Below are 19,679 nucleotides of genomic sequence, written 5' to 3' on the forward strand. Positions count from 1 at the left end.
GTTAGGTAGTCGAAGAAACAGCAAAACAGTCTGTTGTAAAACTCCCTTTCACAGCTTATGCTTACAAAACTTTCTTTAAAGATTTCGAATTTTTTATAATGTACAAAGAATTTATTTCTTTTCAATTACAAGATCTTAAACCGATCACGGAACTCTTAAGGCTTCCAATATAAATTTATTGTAATGCAAATTGCATCTCTTTGTGAGACTGCTCTAGTAACGTTCGAATCCATACAGGGTTCACTTTATAGAGGTAAAGCTTTTACCATGAATCCGTACGTATTGAAAGTAATATCGAATTCATACTTTTACTTGCCTGATATGAAATTTTGAGCAGTTATTAATTTTATTTCAAGATCACTTTAAAACTTCAGGTAATACACTCTTTTTATGAATATAGGGATCCCTATAACCCAAGACGTGAGTGTATTTCTTTTGAAAATACATACATAAACAATCTTGAACAAACCAATGTGCACAACTTTATTTTTTTACCCACGCTTCCTCTGTCGTCGTGAAATTTCTGTTAGCTTGACTCTACCCATTTCCCATGTCCAATTAAATCTGGGTACTCCGTACCAAATATTACTTAGATCATTTTAGAAGACAGAAACAGACCGACAGACAGACAGACACGTTTTTATATAATCATGGTCTCTTTAATGTACAAAATAAAAAATTGAGTCGAGTCAATCCTGTCTTTGTTCATCTAACGTATATACTAGTTAAAACACTTTACATTATACTCTGTAATATATTTATCCACAAAGGGTGCCACTTTAATATACCTCGCGGGTGTTCGTCTTCCAGACATCTCAATTTGCTATCATAACCAACAAAATTACCAAGATTAAACTGCACATGCTCATTTGTACAAGGTCTAACAACCTCATCAAGTGCGTTTATGTGTGTGTGGCATTTTGCACTAAAATATATTATGTTAGTTTAGTGCATGACAACACTTTATACTACTTTTCAATTTCCACTTGTATTCGTAGATAAGAAGTACTTACATAAAGTTTTTTTATTTGTGCTTCAACATCAAAGCGATAGCTAAACAATGATAAACAAAGAGTGCCGCACAAACGTGTCGAGACGCACGGTAATGGGTCAAACCAAGTTCCACAAGTTCAAAGTTTCTTTTTAACCCCCAACCCAAAAAGAGGGGTGTTATAAGTTTGACGTGTGTATCTGTGTATCTGTGTATCTGTCTGTGGCATCGTAGCGCCTAAACGAATGAACCGATTTTAATTTAGTTTTTTTTTTAGTTGGAAAGGTGGCTTGATCGAGAGTGTTCTTAGCTATAATCCAAGAAAATCGGTTCAGCCGTTTGAAAGTTATCAGCTATTTTCTAGTTACTGTAACCTTCACGTCTTGTCGGGGGTGTTATAAATTTTTAATTTACATTTGTTATACACAAATCATTTCATGATTATTTGCCCCATAGTAAAAGAATCTTATGGAGTTTCAAATATACGTTTAACACTTAAGTGTGATGATTATCTAAAAGTTAAGATATCATCAATCATTTTGTATCCCTTTGAATAATGTGAAATTAATAAAAATATTGCCAAATAAAAAAGAAGAAAATCATTAACTAATATTATAAAATACCTATAATATCACACGATATTCAAATGACACCTGCGCATTCTGGACAGTTCCCGAAAGCCTATTTATAAAAACAACTTTAAAACACAAAGACAATAATAAATACTACTTTCGTATAATTTACTTTTCAAACAAACCTGGGTGGGAATAAATCTTTTAATTTCATAAAATGTCAACTTTCCGTCATCAAACTGTCTGGAGGAGGAAATTAAATCTCTTATCTTATCAACGTGATGAAATCCTTCATCTTTTTTACCGCCTTTCTAAATTGAACATCCATCCTGCTCATTCAGATTCGAGTCGTATTTCACTGCTTTTTTCGCCGCATTATTTTTAAATGTTTCCGAGTAATTTAGGGTACAAACGCAATTTTACGGAGAATCAAAACAGAACAGGAACCTTCTTACTCATTTTTATCAGGGCTCCGCATCCGCATCTCTAAAACGAAAAGAGTAGGTAAGCAGACCTTAAAAAGAAAAAAACTTATCTTCAACATATTCAACTAATATTTCTCAGTCCCCAAGATCCAACATCTTTCCTCTTATGAATCATTAAAATAGGTACAGTAGATACGTAAACTAAAAAAAATTAAAAAATGATCTTTCACCGAATCAACTAATGCTTTTCAGTCCCCAATTTTCACTATCTTCCCTTTTTATGGACTCTCCTTATTTATTAACATCATCCTCCGCTAATTCATAAAAAAAATAACTGTGGTTTGTTATATTACTTCATTTATAGAGAACCAGCAACCCGCAACGTCGTCCGTGTGATATAATTTATAGCTTATATATATCACTTGGGGATAAAGATATAACTATAAGTAAAAAAATCTAAATGGAATCATTAATTCCGGTGATTATTCCCGCTATAAAAAATAGCTTTAATCTCTTTATAATATTCCTAGCACAGAAATCAAATATCGTCATTATTCATCACTTCTCCAATATAACTGCAAATCACTACGGAACCGATCGCAAGATAGAGACTCGGACTTCGTAATTTTTCAGCGTAGAACCAAGTAGCCATTAAGACGTGTTAAATTCAGCAAGCAATCTCGCTACGTCGGATCTGAAAAATCAGAAAAGAAAATTTTGCCCCAGGCTTATAATGCCGCTACGTATTTCCTGCTCTCATGGAGGAGCTAATTACGAGAATGGCGAATTTGAGAGAAAAGAAATAACATTTTCTACGTAACAAAGTCTTTTTGATATTCCTCACGGTGAATAGAAATGCCTTAATTATAAGGGATTCTTAATAAATTTCAATGGGCGAGATATCTTGTATACAGGATTATTATTTGGGAAATTCCGTCACGATTTTATCAGCAGATTTATTTAATTTTGTCCAAATCCTTTAATTGTACAAATTTTTCAAGGCATGGTCTGCCCAAAAAAAGGTAACAACCGTTCCAATTTTATTTTATATTTGAGGAAATTTACCTTTATTATTAAATTCATTGAATATGTTAGTTTCACTGTATTCTTCCTTTCACTTTGGTTTATTAAGTCTTTCGGTCTTTTTCACCATGTTTTAGCGTCATTTAATAGCCGTGTTATTATGAATCAAGAATTGGATTTTCTATCAAAAATTCTGGTGACTTGCCGCCATTTTTTGAAGCATGCTTCTAGGTGTCGTTAACAGCTTCGAGTGCGTAAACACCGTGCCAGAATCTATTTATCTAGTCTCTACCGTTACGTATCATATAAACAAACGTACTTTGTCTTCACTTTCTGGAATACGGTACTTGAGTTTTTGCTATCTGGTTTTTAGTTTTATATCCTTGCTATCAAACTACTCAACAGCTAGCAGGAAAATTGTAACGTAAGAGCATATTACACTTCCTCTAGGGTCAACGCATACAAACAAAGTGGAGAGGAACCAAAATGGGAGGAAAGGAGGTATTTTAATAACAACTTAAAGTTAGCTTTATTTACTATTACTATATGTTTGAAATTGGTATACTGAAATCAAACACTAGGAATACTCAAAAAAAGCGTATCAACATCGTTATGACACAGTACATATTACTTTTAATTTTTATCAACAAATACGCTATGCCTCGGCTTCGTATGCATATATAACACCTAAAACACTCACAAACTAGTGACTTGTCAATATTATAATTCCTCTATATTCTCTATCTCGTAGGAATATTGAAAAATCTAGCCTTATTCCTTGTCTAGAACCTCTGTAATTTAAGCTTTTTAGGTCCAAAGGTTTTGACTCATTGTTGATGAGTTTTTCTCATGAATTTTTCTTTTTATATATTTAAATAGCTACATCGATTAATTGTTGACTACAAAATATAATGCAGGTTAAATTCCCATTTGCATGTCACAATATTCTCAGTTCAAAGAAGTAGTTGGAAGGCATATAAGCCCCACAAGAGCGGGTGCAGTGATGGCTTACGCTCTAAATCCTCCTCATTAGGGGAGGCGGTCTTTGCAGTAACACGCGGATCTGCAGTGCCACCTACAAACTTGTACCTATAGTATACATACTTACCCAGTATCTTGTTTGGTTTCTAAAACTTATAAGACACAAGATGTGTGCCAGAAGTTACCGGCCATCTTGTTGACTACGCGCACTGTTTGTGTCAACGCAGAGTGCAAACCGTACAGTATAATTAAATGTTTTGATTAATATGCTTTTAACCCGACTGCGGCAAAGCCAAAAGGAAGGGTTATGATTTTAGCAGTCTATGTATGTATGTACTATGTATGTATGTATGTGTGTTTATATCCAGTTTCTGTGTAATCCACCGTAGTGCCTAAACTACTGGGCCGATGATTTTGATGATTGAAGTGTCAATTGATTCGTTGTAGTCTGTCTGGTCCGGGTGACATATATACGAAAAAATTGACCTAATTTTTTTTACTATTGTATCTTATCGCACAAGAAATGAAGTCAAGCTAAAGAGTGACAAAATATTTTAAAGCTCTTTTTTATAATTAAAAAGAAGAACTTATTATAAAGTAATTTAATGAGTAAAGATACAGGTATGTAGTGATAAAATAGTTTTAAATAATAAATAATTTGTTCTCAAGCAAATTAAATACATAACTAATTACGTCAGCTGCTATTAACGACTGTGCTTACAAGATTTCAGACACTAAAATATTTCGAAATAATTGTAAATGAATGAATAAATTGGACGTTTATAAGATAAGGGACATAAAATTTTACTTAGTAGAAACATTTTGCTTTTAACAAGTGATTATTTAAAATATGGAGACAAGTATTTTTATCAAACCCTAGCCGTATTGCTCAAGCTTCATTCCTCCATCCTATGATAGAAACACTATAATTGTAATTATGTTTTTTTTTAATTTATAGACCAGCGCTTGGCTGCAATCAGATCTGCTAGCAAGTGATGATGCAGCCTAAGATGGAGCGCGCTTGCCTAGAATTTGCCTATTCACTCCTGACTTGAAGGTACCCATATTAAAAGTGGAAGGGAAACCTGATGCCGGAAGGGTGTTCCATATCCTAGCGGTTCGGATTAGAAACGAGGAAGCAAATCGCTTCGTACCTGTCCGAGGATTTTCAACTACGATGTATTTGTATTTACATAACAGTTAACTCACTACATTTTATAAGACGAAAATCTATTCGTAAATAACCGGTAATGTCAAAAACTACTGGTGGAAATTTTATTTACAGCAAGTTCTTCAATCTTCTAGATTAGGTCACAATAACAATAATAGCAACACTTTAAAGAACCCGAAGTAGTTGGCACTTTGCTGTCGCACCAACATTTTACAAAAGTTGCTGCATAATATTGATATAATGCCGCATAGAAACTCTAATTAGGGGTATGGATTTAATATAACTGACATAAGGCTAGATGCACACGGTCGTTTACATAAATGGTGGTCAAATAGACCATAAATAACATTATTGGATAACACGATGAAATAAATAATGCAGGGACGAGAAAGCTTTTGACGCCCCTTACAAGTTTCTTTGTACTTTGTTACGTTTCATTAATCTTTCCTCCATTTCCGCAATTATCTGCACAACGAACACAATAAATTTACTTCATATTATGTATCCAAAAACGTAAATAATATTGTTTCTTTTTGTGGTTTATTCATCCATATAAAAAAACTTTAGGATGTACACTCATTGAAATGTAGGTAAATACTTAAAAGTGGCTTATTCTAAAGATATTCATTTCGACCCCATTGCCATCCCACTACTGAGCACGTATCTTCTGATAGGAAGTGTTTAGGCCGTAGTCCGCCATGCTGCCCAAGTCAGGGGTGGCAAACTTTATACGTCTTTAAGAAAATCATGGAGAACTCTGAGGCATGTGAGGATTCCTCACGTTTTCCTTCATCATTAAACAAGTGATATTTAATTGCTTATAACCGCACATAACTTCAAAACGTTAGAAATGCTCGAATAGGAACCCGAAGTTTTAGCAGCCACGCTATCAACAATTATTATTATACATACATTTTACGTTTTTAACCCCCGACCCAAAAAGAGGGGTGTTATAAGTTTGACGTGTGTATGTGTGTATCTGTCTGTGGCATCGTAGCTCCTAAACTAATGAACCGATTTTAATTTAGTTTTTTTTTTGTTTGAAAGATGGCTTGATCGAGAGTGTTCTTAGCTATAATCAAAGATAATCGGTTCAGCCGTTTAAAAGTTACCAGCTCTTTTCTAGTTACTGTAACATTCACTTGTCAGGGGTGTTATAAACTTTTAATTTACACTTGTCTATTAACATATTTCATTTTGTAAAGTCGTTTTTAATTTAAAAAAAGCTATTTTTTTGCATTTTGTAGAAACACATAATATGTCCGCTTAATTTTTCTTAAAATCTTAGCACTTTTTTATGGACAACTTTTTTCATATTTTTGTACATCAATGTTGTAATGTAAAATATCCACAATGCATTACTGTTTGCCTCTTGATAAATTGTCTGTCCAATACAGAACTATTATTCTTTGAAAGTGATTTATACATTTCCCTTCTTTCTCTTTATTTGTCTTCTATTCTGATAAATATTTTTCGCTTTGAGTTTTATACTTAGTTGCTGATATCGTTATTTAAAAAAACTTTTTGCATTGTTTCATCCAACTGCGAAACGCAACGTTTAACTAGCTCTTGCTCGCGACTTCGTTCGCGTGGATATTAAAATCCTGTGGAAGCTCTTTGATTTTCAAGTTTTTAAAAAGTAGCCTATATGTTAATCCAGGGCATAATCTATCTCCATTCCCCAAATCCGTCCAGTACGTTTTGCGTGAAAGAGTAACAAACATACACACACACACACAAATTTTCACCTTTATAATATTAGTGTGATATCAAGTTACGGGTCAGTAGATACTATCGTCAGTCGGATTATCGAGCACCTGGCTCTTTCCGAAATTAAAAAAGTTTTAACTCACACTTAACTTCGCCGGTTCATTTAAATTCTACTGGATTCGGTGCTGGCATTCGCTCTGAGTTTTGTCATTCACGCTAAAAAGTTTGAATTTCGTCGACAACGTTCTAAATCTGAATGCAAAGGAATACTAAGCTTTCAATATTATCATTATCATTTATCATCATGATCAACCTTACGGTAGCTCAGTGCTAAGTGCTGAGCATGGATTTCCGTGCTGAGTGCGGATTGGCAGACTTCCCACAACTTTCAGAGGTTATGAAGAACTCAGCAGGTTTAATGACGATGTTTTCCTTCAGTATTATAGCAAGTTTGATTAAACAATTACGCGCATAATTTCGCAAAGTCAAAAGTGCGTGCCCAACAATGACTTTGTGCCCAAGAAAAAACCTTCGAACTCCCGAATAAGTGCGGACGTCTTAACCACTAGTCTTAGACAATTTATTGCATGGAATAAACTCAACCTTTTTCTCTTGACTTACTACAACATCAAGCTATTGGGAACATTTTAAGCACAGTCAGCGCAATCCGGTCGGTATCTAACTGAAAACTTTCTTTTACGCTTGTTAAAAGAATTTTAATTAGTTTGATAGATATCCAGCAAAACGTTTAAATTAAGATAAGTTCTTTCTTTTCTCTGAACAGGTTTACGCACTTAAACGTTTCCGTTTATTGTGTGTGCATTATCCCTCCCCGCCGGAGTTTACTCCAGCCATCCAAGCTCACTCCAGAAGCCGAGTAGACCACCTGTGTTGTTGAGGGCTTCCTGGGAGTACTTGCTCCGAAGTTGTAAAATACATTAAAACTAAAAATCCCCAGCAAAGCGCACGAATATTTTTTATTAAGTGGCAGGTCAGAGATAACGTCCTGTAGAATTGTCGACAGCTAACACCTGATTCCTGAGTTTTTGAGCGAAATTAAAAAAGTTTTCACTCACTATACAGATCACATTCATTTAAATTCTAGCGGAGTCCGTATTGCCTGGGAGTTTTGTCATTCACGCTCAAAGTTTACCTGTCGTCAACAATGCTCAGTTTAGTTGGACATGTAAATGTAGTTTTAACTGTGAAATAGTATATAACTAGTATATAACTGTAGTTACCGTACAAGCTGTGATAGCCAAGCGGTTAAGACGTTCTACCAAATTCGACAGGTCGGTGGTTCGATCTCGTGCACGCATCTCTAACTTTTGGGAGTTATGTGGGTTTAGATATTAAATATCACTTGCATTAACGGTGATAGAAAATATTGTAAAGAAATCTGCATACATTGACCATTCTCCATAATCCGTCCTCAAAGGTGTGTGAAGTCCGCCAATGCGCACTTTGCCAGCGCCTTCCCATTCTAAAAGGAGACTTGCGCCGGCTGGAATAATGAGCCGGCAATGGGTTGGTAATGATGATGATGATGAACAGCTATACTAAAATTATTTCTTTCTTTCTCTCTCTGCTTCATATTCTTCACTGCTAAGGCTAAGTATGATCCTTTTCATTAATCGCATAATTATTTAGGTTTTCTTGGCATAATATCTTTAGGTACGTACCTAAGTAAGTACCTATTATAATTTTAAAGTTAATAACTTATCTAATCATAAAGTCGTGTTTCATTTCCCTTGAATTTAAATTATAGTATAGAAAACATTTATAATTTATTGAAAACTCAATAATTACGATTCAAAATAATTGAAATATTATTACCAGATAGATCAATAAAGTTCCTTTATTTAAACACACAGTACAAAGTAAACAGTGCCATAATTAATTAATTACATCTAAATCCATAAAGAATGCGTTAATGGAGTCGTATGGGATGTCCTGATGATATAAGGAAGCATTAATACGCAAAACTATGAAACATTAATTTACATTTTACGCAGTAGTTATCCACGAATAACTTAAAACTCTTAACAGTCGAATACTAAATCCAAAACGAGTTTCGTTACAGAAGAGCATGCCTAATCTGACTGTTTTTTTTTTAAATTTTTTTGTATGATTATATTTATGCACGTAATAACATATAACTGCATCGTATTGTAAGTCTTCTCTGTTATTAATAATAAACGCACATCAACGTGAAGCCATTAGATGCAGTAGAAACATGATAAAAGAAAAACGCAGGGGCAAGCATTCTAAAGGCATTCTTCTACCCTACGATAACTTATTATTGCCGGTGTTGCAAAGGCTGTGGGTTCGTGAGTGTGGTTTTATTAATATAAATCATCCTCTTTCTAGTCTGGAGCGAGCTCCGTCTAATTTTTTTTCCTTTTGGGAAGTTTTTCAAGCAATAAAGGATTTTTAAGTCAACGATTCTACCAATCAGGCATAAAGATGTTAATTCAAATTACCTAATTCACAGCAATGTCTAGTGTTGATATTAAGGGTGGTACTAAGTTTCGAAGAATAACAACAGCTTCATTTCATTTCCCTTACTTATAGTAATTAGGCCAGGACATTATTTGACCACCTACGTGCATATTATTAAGGGCATGTTTTAGTATTCGACCGTAAGTAAATTTAGATCTAGATATCAAATCTATCATCAAGAAATGTGTTCAGCATCAAACTATGTATTACACTTTAGCAATACGTCTGATCCAGTTGCGTATGCTTGGGCTCGACACTCTGGCAAAGGCCCCAGGGTAACCAGGGAGAGCACAGCCAATACCGAAGGAAACCACTCCGACTTGCCCCAAGTTTGATTGAGCTGGACCTCCTGAATCACCCTGAAAGGATAATATATACACTTAGTAATTCCTTCTTTATAAAATTTTCAGATTTTTTCTCCTCTCAGATTTTTTTTAAATTTACAGACTTGAGCTGGGCTGCAATCAAACTGGCAAGTGATGATGCAGTCTAAGATGGAGCGCGTGTCTAGACAGAAAAGGAGTAAGCCATAGAGTACTACGCTGGCCAAATACTGATTGGCATTTGGCAGACTTCACACATATTTGAGAAATATCATTGCAGTCATCAACAACTCTCAGGCATGCAGCTTTCCTAACGATGTTTTCCTTCACGTAAAAGCAAGTGATTATCAAACTCATCGTCTGCTTAAAATAAACATTATAGAAAGAGTGCCCGTGACGGCCAGACCTTCGTTATTTTATAAAAGCTGAAGGTTTCTCAGCGCATTGTCACACACACAGTGAGGAACGATCAGTAACTATGATGTTGGGATCTTCATGGCTTTGGCAGAAACCTTTATAAAATAACGAAGGTCAAGACCTCACGGGCTCTTAGTCAATTATGTGCAAAATATAAGTTGTTACCGAACACGCGCTCTTTCCTCCTTCAGGCACGCCGGCACACATCATGTTGTCAGAGATATAAGTGTAATTCTGGCGGCAGTCCTCATTCGATACAACAGGAACTCGAACCGCCCTAAGCTTGTCACTCCCTTGGCCATTTTCCTAAAAAAATATGCTTTTTCAAATTCTAAATAGGAAATTAAAATATAAGTACGTACAGTAAAATTTCCTGAACGGATTCATATATACCTACATGTATTTATTTTACTAACTAAAAGTAATGTTTGTAAACACTGTATGTTTACAATTCAATTTGTGAAATCATTAAATAAAAGGAAAATATTGTAATGATAAAAAGGGCAGTTCTTTCAAAAGGCAAAAAATAAAAGGGGCACGAAAGAAAGCTATTTAAATATAACTAAATGTTAACACAGTGATCTAATCCAGAAAATCGTCTACTTAATCGTGTGTATTATTAAGAAAAGTACTCAAGTTATAAGCAAGTAAGTGGCAGAAAACATTGATATTGCAGCCTATAAAAGCGTTTTGTACATCATCTAAAATGCTAAAATGGTGAACAAAAACGATTTGTTTGACTAGATTGAAATTCTACTACGGTTTAAACCACCTAATACGTCCAAACAACGTTTTTGCCCGTTTTTTTCGTCTAGATAGCCATACATCTAAATTAATCTAAATATATAAAAGCTGACTGACTGCCTAGCTGATCAACTCAAATTACTGACGGATCGGGCTGAAACTTGGCATGCAGATAATATGACATAGGCTATTATGACACAGACTGGAACTTGCATGCACTGCATGATGCCGCTTGACCCTAAGGATGCCAATGCTCACGAATCACACTAATCACACTAATATTATAAAGGCGAAAGTTTGTATGTGTGTGTGTGTGTGTGTGTGTGTGTATGTTTGTTACTCCTTCACGTAAAAACTACCAGACGGATTTGGCTGAAATTTGGAATGGAGATAGATAATATCCTGGATGGCTACATAGGCTACTTTTTATCCCGGAAAATCAAAGAGTTCCCACGGGATTTCGAAAAACCTAAATCCACGCGGGCGAAGTCGCGGGCATCGGCTAGTTATCTATATTCTGTGGTGGATCAGTAAAAGTAGACCAAGGTTGGGGAGTTCCTGATTAGAGAGCCTAATATACTTACTGAGGTTAATCCCCATCCAGTAACAAGGACTTCTGTACCCGCCGGTATATTGATGCCCCGTCTCGCCAAAGTAATTGGCTTCGTATTTGAGTTATATACGATTGGTTTATTAGGACTAACAATCCCCACGTCATTATCAAGTGTTCTGTTATTATACTTAGGATGCTGCCAGAATCTTGTAGACGTATATAGCTCACCCTCTCTACCGGCATAGTTGCTACCCACTCTTACGTATACAGTTTTAGCTCTGAAATCATTAATCATTTTACAATTTTCAGTATAAATCAATAAATCTTATGCATCACAACAAAGAAAAAAGCTTTAGTGTTAGTTTAAGCATAAATAAAACACCGTCATGATTTATAATTAAGGAGAAGAATTACAGACGGACGGACGGACGGACGGAGGGCAGCGGAGGCTTAGTAATAGAGTCGCGTAGGCGCCCTACGGAACTCTAAAAAAGTATTCAACAGGGCTCTCTCCGTCACTCGCTTCATACAATCGTAGTTCCAATTTCATTTGAATATCAAGCAACCAAAGTCCATGAAATTTTGTAGACATATTCTAGAAACTAATATCTGTGTCTATGGTGTTTTAGATTTTTCTAAAAATATGTAGTTTTAAAATTACAGGGGCTCAAAGATTTGTATGTAAATTTTTAAGACCGCGTAACTTTGAAACCGAATATTTTAACAGAAATCTGGAAAACCACAGACATAGATATTAGTTTTTAGAATATGTCTGCAAAATTTCATGGACTTTGGTTGCGTAATATTCAAATGAAATTGGAACTACGTTTGTATGAAGCGAGTGACGGAGAGACCCCTCTTAAGAAGAAGTATAACTGTACCGTTTTGTTTGTAAGGCCCTCAGTTATCGTTTTTAACAATATCTTACCCAGAAAGGCAATGTGCCGCCGTCAATACATATCTCTGGCTTATAATCGATCCCCCGCATCCATATGCACCGTTGTCAGTTATCATCGTTAATCGCGCTTGATATGGTACATCTTTAATATCTGTTTCGTAGCCACCTATTATTTTCTCAACATTGTCTTTAGTATCAAGGTCGCGATTTCTACACGAAAAACCTGCAAAAAATATATGATAAATTACAGGTATCTTATTTATTTTCGGTGAATTTTCTTTCCCTTAACTTCTAGTTTTACTTTTACCTATCACTACGATTACGAAAAATGGGCTTAGATTCTCTATGATATTGAAAATGTAACCACACACAATTTGCCCTTTTTAAGGTTTAATTTCTTGAACTTAATTTTCATTTTGAAAGGGTAAAAATATATTTAAAAACCGACTTCCGACAGCTCTACAAAGTAAAAAAGTAACTTTTATTTCTACACGTGTATTGTATGTATGAAGTCGGGTGAGCCTCACGCTAAGATTTTCTTTTGTTATGCTCGCCCGACTTCATACAAATACATACATATTTACGTCATACACATGTAGAAATAAAAATTATTTTTTTACTTTGGAGTTGATTTACTGTTGTAACAATCAAAATAAACCCTCAAGTTCAATCAAATATTAATCTTTACCCAAAATAGTGGGCAACTAACTCTACAAACTACAACAAAAATAAAGTAGGTATGTTTAAATCTAATGTTGAACATTGATAAGCAAGGCCTTGAAGTGTTGATGTAACCAAATTCACCTCCTTTAAATAAAGTATTAAAAAGTTTACCTTTGATAAAAAGAAAACCAAAAATCAAAAATTTATAAGATGAAAACTTCTTCATTGTTTCGTAGCTCAAGGTAAATTCACATGTTAACACACTCACTTGCTTTTTATATAATATGTAGTAGGTATGTATAAGTTAGTAAATACTAAGTCAGAGAATAATCTTAATACCTTTATCTCTAGGTAGCTACTTACTAAGTATTTAAAGCATCATTAAAAAGTCATTTTTAACCGACTTCAAAAGGGAGGTTCTCAATTCGACTGTATGTTTTTTTTTTGTATGTTTGTTAAGCGATCATTTCACCAAATATGAACCGATTTTGATGATTTTTTTTGTTTGGCAGGTCATACTTGCGAAGTGGTCCCGTTTTAGTTTGGTGAAGATCTGATGACAATCTTCGGAGATAGGGAACAGAACTCCTCAACGGATAAGAGCGAATTGCTCGCGATTGGTGGAATGGCTTTGTAAACAGTAGGTTTTTAACCAGGTATCAGGGGGCACGATAGTGCCCCCTCCAAGACGAGCCGAACGGGCGTCTGGGCACTATGTACCTTTTCTCGAAGCGGTCCGTCGTATTTTTGAACCTTCATTGCATAGCTTCGGTCTCAGCAAATTTATTAATTAATATGCCAAGTATCAATTATCCAGCTTTTATGGTTACAAATTTATTGATATCTAAAATACGTCAATTTCGTCCCTCACTGATGATAATTAAAAAGTACTTCCCGAAGTCCTAGAAGACTGAAATTTGGTATGTAGGCTGGCAATTGCATACAAACAGGAAAATTGAGAAATTTTCCCCCTCCACCCCTTTTAATGGAGGAAGCAAATCTGTAAAGCCTCTCGGTAGAATGTTGATGTTTTCAGGATAATATGTCTCACCATCTCTACCTACTTTACGACTGCTTATCACGCAGTTACTGGACTTAAATGAATCTAAACTTTCACAGTTCATAAGCATGTAGTTAGAAATAAATACTTGATCAAAATAATTTTAGTAAAGGTACTATAACGCGAAATAAAGCCTGAATTTCACTTCGACCAAGCCGAGAAAAAACTATTAGGTATTTAAATAAATAAATACTTGTCAATTTTATTGAATTACGCCTATATAATCTATCCGCGGAAAGAAGTTAGTATAGCGCTCTCTCTGTTACATAATCCTATGCAAATGATAGAGACAAAAACGGCTCAATTCTCTATCTACCATTGAAATGGTCAAAGAAAGGGTATTTCTGCCTCAATGGTTTAGGTATTCTATAGAATGTCTAGGTCTTCTATACAATACCGGATTTTATAGATTGATGGTGACATAATATTCGGCTTGGCCCTAGTCTTTTATAAGGCTACCATTTTTAGGTATATAATTTAACTAGCTTATGTCCGCGACTTTGTCCACGTAGACTACACAAATTTCAGACCCCTTTTTTACTCCCTTAGGGGTTGAATTATAATAGGTATCGGCATGCTAAGTTTCAATCCGATCCATCCAGTACTTTGAACTGTGCATTGATAGATCAGTCAGTCAGTCAGTCAGCTTTTTCTTTTAAATGTATAGATTTTATTACGTGAATGACTTTACTACAAAATTATGTTTTCTTTGCCTTGGACGCTTACGGTATAGAAAATATTTATAACTAGAGGATGCCCGCGGCTTCACCCGTGTGGATTTCGGTTTTTTAAAATCCCGAAGGAACTCTTTGATTTTCCAGGATAAAAAGTAGCATATGTCATTTCCTGGGATGTATCCCATGTCTTACCAAATTTCATTGAAATCGGTTCAGCGGTTGGGCCATGAAAACGTAGCAGACAGACAGACACACTTTCGCATTTATAGTATTAAGTATGGGTTAATAGAAAATTTAATGATTACCGTCCCAAATTGAAATAACGTACGTAACAGATTGATAAAATTCCTTTATTTAAACACACACGTATCGTAACAATATCGTATGAAGTAAACAGTACCATTATTAATTAATTACATCAAAATCCATAAAGAATGCCTTAATCGAGTCGAATGGGATATCCTGATGATATAAGGAATTACATTAATACGTAGAACTATGGAATGTTAATTTACATTATACGTAGTAGTTATCTAAGAATAAATTAAAAATCCTAACTGCAAAACCAAAAATAAATCTTTACATAGGAGCGCTCCAAAGTGTAAGAGACTGTTTTATTTTATTATTATTGTATGAACAAAATACCAACAATTTGACACCTCAGTTGTGTAATAGGAGCATAATACCTAACCTGGCTCGCTACCTGAACACCGAATTATAGCTACTGAACTCATTTTACATTAGTTGCTTCATGGAGTGATATTAAAATTATTTTTCGCTTAAATCAATGGATTAAAAATAAAAGTCAAATGAGGTCAGTGGCTATCATACAGTAAACGAATCAACCACATCAATCAATGACATAGCTATGTTCGACTGGTAGTTAGCTGCACCGTATTGTAAGTAGATCTTCTCTGATATTAATAAACGCGCATCAACGTGAAACCATTAGGTAGTTGCAGTAGAACATGATAAAGCTAAACGCAGCAGGAGCAAGCAAATGTTCTTCTTCAGCCCCACAGTATCGCCGATGTCCCAAACATTGTGGCTCCTGATCCTGAGTGCGGCTTTAATAATGTCATTTATCCTTTAGTCTGAAGTGGGACCCGTCTAATTAATTATTTTCTTTTCCTATAAGCGAGACTTAGGGAGAATTTCAAGTAATAAAAGACTGCAAGTGGCCATCTTAAATTATGTGCTGATATTTCAAAAAAGATAAAATTGAAAAAACAGTTTCATTTCGTTACCCTTACTAATTGATAGTTAGCCCAGGCCATTATCTGACCATCCACGTACCTATTAAAACATGTTTTATTTAAGTCTAAATATCAAATATATCATCAAGGAATGTGTTCAGCATTAAACTATGTAAGTATTATACTTTAGCAATACGTTTGATCCAGTCGCGTACGCCAGGGTCCGATACTCTGGCATAGGCCCCAGGGTACCCAGGGAGAGCACAGCCAATGAAAAAGGAAACTATCCCAACTTGCCCCAACTTTGATTGAGCTGGACCTCCTGAATCACCCTGAAAAAATAATAGTCACACTTAATTAGTCTTTCTTTAAAAATCGAACGCATTTTCTGTTTAATGCTTTATGTGACAAATATATGTAAGTTATTACCATACACGTGCTCTTTCCTCCTTCAGGCACACCAGCACACATCATGTTATCAGATATATAAGTGTAATTCTGGCGACAGTCTTCATTCGATACAACAGGTATTCTAACTGCCAGCAACCTTTCACTCCCTTTACTATTTTCCTAAAACAATAATATGCTTTCAATCTATATCTTCAAATCGCGCGCCGACGCTGGTAAACCTCCTTTTTGCTCCTCCACGTCCATATTCTACGCTCAACTAAAACAGACTGGAACTTGCTTGCTACGCGCGTTGCCTTTTGACATCTGAATGACAGTTCTAAATCAATGCCCACGAATTCTTGCTGTTCTATGGTGGAACTGTGAAAATAGAACAAGATTGGGGAGTTCCTAATTGCAGAGCATAATATACTTACTGAGGTTCGTCCCCAACCAGTTACAAGGACTTCCGTCCCAGCCGGTATATTGATGCCCCTTCTCGCCAAAGTAATTGGCTTCGTGTTTGAGTTATATACGATTGGTTTATCAGGACTAAGGATTCCTACATCATTATCAAGTGTTCTGTTATTGTACTTGGGATGTTGCCAGAACTTTGTGGACATATATAGTGTACCGTCTCTACTGGCATAGCTACTACCCACTCTTATGTATGCATTTTTAGCTCTGAAATCATTAAAATATTAAATATTATTTAATTTTTATTCAGCAATCAAGTAGAAACAGATGAAAAAGAAAAAAACATCATTCACAACATGTTTTAAGTTCTAAATAAAAAAATATTTGAACCAATACATGTAATTGAGCAGCTGGCGAACGAAACTGTACTAAATAAAATTTTACAGGAGAATCACAAAGTTAAATGAAAGCTGTTCTAACTTTACTGACGGACGAACAGCGGAGGCTTATTAATAGAATTCCGTTTGTACTTTTTGCGTACGGAACCTTAAAAAAAAATTTTGATCAAAGTTCAGTTGCACTGCTTTATTCACAATGTCCTCAGTTACTATTTCTGACAATGTCTTACCCAGAAAGGCAATGCGCCGCCGTCAATACATATCTTTTGCTTATAATCGATCCTCCGCAACCATGTGCACCGTTGTCAGTTACCACGACTAATCGCGCTTGATATGGCACCTCTTTAATATCTATCTCATAACCACCTACTATTTTCCCAAGATTGTCTTTTGTATTAAGGTCGTGATTTCTACACAAAACACCTGCGAATAATATATTACGAATTATAGGTATCTTATCTTCTATTTCCGGCATTTTTTCTTTCTCTATACATAATTACTTAGAATAAAATCTCAGCATAATTAATTATCAAGTATATTATTATTATTATCATTACGAATACTAGAAACGGGATATCTCTATGATACTGAAAACGTTACCACGTGCAATGCCCTCTGTAAGGTCCAATTTCATGATCTTCGAAAACCTCACTTTTTCACCAGCTGTATTCACGAGTGCGTCGTTTTAAATTTCATTAACAAATACGTTTTATCAGAAAACATTAATTACTTTTCTTATTGGACCTCCATACAGCTAATCGAATCGAAATAAATTCTCAAGATCAACCAAATATTAATTTTTAGTAGGCATCTAACTCAACAAATTAAGGTATTATTGAAACTAACGTTGAACCTCAATAAGTCGATGAAACCATATCTATCTCCCTTAAATAAATTATTTTAAAAACTTTACCTTTCATAAAGATAAAACCAAAAATCAAAAGTTTACAAGATAAAAACTTCTTCATCGTTTAGCAGTTCAAGGTAAACTAACTAGTTAACACACTCACTTTCTTTTTAAATATAGTATGTCCGAGTCAGTAGGTAAATACTATGTTAAAGAATAATCTTAATATACCTTTTATCTTTAGGTGGCTACTTATGACATAGCATCATTAAAAAGCAATTTTTACGTCATTGTTTCAGTACCCCGGTTGGAAAAGGTACATGGTGAAAACATCTGTAAATACACTTCTTCTTTCACCATAATAATGTCTTTAGCAGGTAAATTGTAGCCAATAGACCTGATAAAGTGCTAGTTGCCAGTTTAGCGCGTCAAGCAATGATTGTTGATGTTACTATTCGACATGATGATAACCCTATAGAAAGCAGAGAAGGAAAAGTATTGAATTACTTAGACCTGGCTCACGAGATTACCGTCATGTGGAGTGTTGACTCAGCGATTATTGTACTGATAGCTGTATCAGTCCATGGTCTTATTGCGAATAGTTTCGACCAACATCTTAAGAAACTATCGCTCAACTGGCAAAGGCATTGACGGCACGCGTTGTAAGGAGGTTCTTCACTCTGGAGCCCTAACCACTGGCAGCTTGGGTCCTACTCATCTCGCTACTAGTGGGACCCATTTCTCCATATTTTTAATTAATGTTTTTTTCCCATTTCTATTGTTTCTGTTATTTTATTTTTCTGTTGATTCTGTTATTTAATTTTTGTTGTTTCTGTTATTTTAATTTTTGTTATTTCTATTATATATTTTTTGTTTCTGTTAATTTTTTTTGTTATTTCTGTTATTTTATTTTTGTAAACTTTTTTTTAAAATATGATAATAATGAGATAATAAATAAATGAGACTAATAATGTCCTTAGCAAGCTCCATTGCTCCATAGTCCAAGCTCCATAGAGATTAGTCAACTGCACGGGAGATATTATACTACACATGTGTGTGCGCAAACATGGGTTCACATTCTCATAGCCCGATGGGACGGGAATCCGACACGACTGGAGAGAGATCAGGCACAGGACCGCCGTCTTTACGTACTTTCCGAGGTACGGGGGTGACACACCGCCAATTCCCTAACTCCTTGCACTAGTAGTTAGTGAGAATTTCTTAACAGAAAACCCCAATACTTACCTATTTTTGGCCCGACCCGGGAATCGAGCCCACGACCTCGCTATCCGCAGTCGAACATGCTAACCATTCGACCAACGAGCCAATTTTTAACCCCCGACCCAAAAAGAGGAGTGTTCTAAGTTTGACGTGTATATCTTGTGTATATCTGTCTGTGGCATTGTAGCTCCTAAACGAATGAACCGATTTTAATTTAGTTTTTTTTTTTGTTTGAAATGTGGCTTGATCGAGAGTCTTCTTAGCTATAATCGAAGAAAATCGGTTCAGCCGTTTGAAAGTTATCAGCTCTTTTCTAGTTTTCTTATAGAGGTTTTTGTGTCGGGGCCACAAACAGATGCACAGATACACGGATACACACCTCAAACTTATTAACACCCATCTTTTTGGGTCGAGGGTTAAGAAACTTTAGAAATTGTTCGAAATTCGAAATTGTTTTCAAAAATATTCGAAATTCAAATCCGAAAACAAAATTTCGTTTGTAT

At 35.2% G+C, this 19,679-nt stretch overlaps 1 protein-coding gene across 1 annotated transcript; it reads right to left on the minus strand.

Annotated features, from left to right (window-relative positions):
* Positions 1-8,969: 8,969 nt before the first annotated feature.
* LOC123866255 (CLIP domain-containing serine protease B8-like) lies at positions 8,970-18,122 on the minus strand. The gene is made up of 10 exons (XM_045907709.1): positions 18,022-18,122; positions 17,339-17,531; positions 16,731-16,977; positions 16,336-16,476; positions 16,092-16,238; positions 13,145-13,250; positions 12,341-12,533; positions 11,444-11,690; positions 10,281-10,421; positions 8,970-9,734 (listed from the first exon to the last, which is right to left on the minus strand). The coding sequence occupies exons 1-10, from the start codon at positions 18,074-18,076 to the stop codon at positions 9,582-9,584; spliced, it is 1,623 nt and encodes a 540-aa protein (XP_045763665.1). The 5' UTR covers positions 18,077-18,122; the 3' UTR covers positions 8,970-9,581.
* Positions 18,123-19,679: the final 1,557 nt, after the last annotated feature.

The sequence above is a fragment of the Maniola jurtina genome, chromosome 6 (assembly GCF_905333055.1).
Source record: "Maniola jurtina chromosome 6, ilManJurt1.1, whole genome shotgun sequence".
Classification (NCBI taxonomy): Eukaryota; Metazoa; Arthropoda; class Insecta; order Lepidoptera; family Nymphalidae; genus Maniola; species Maniola jurtina.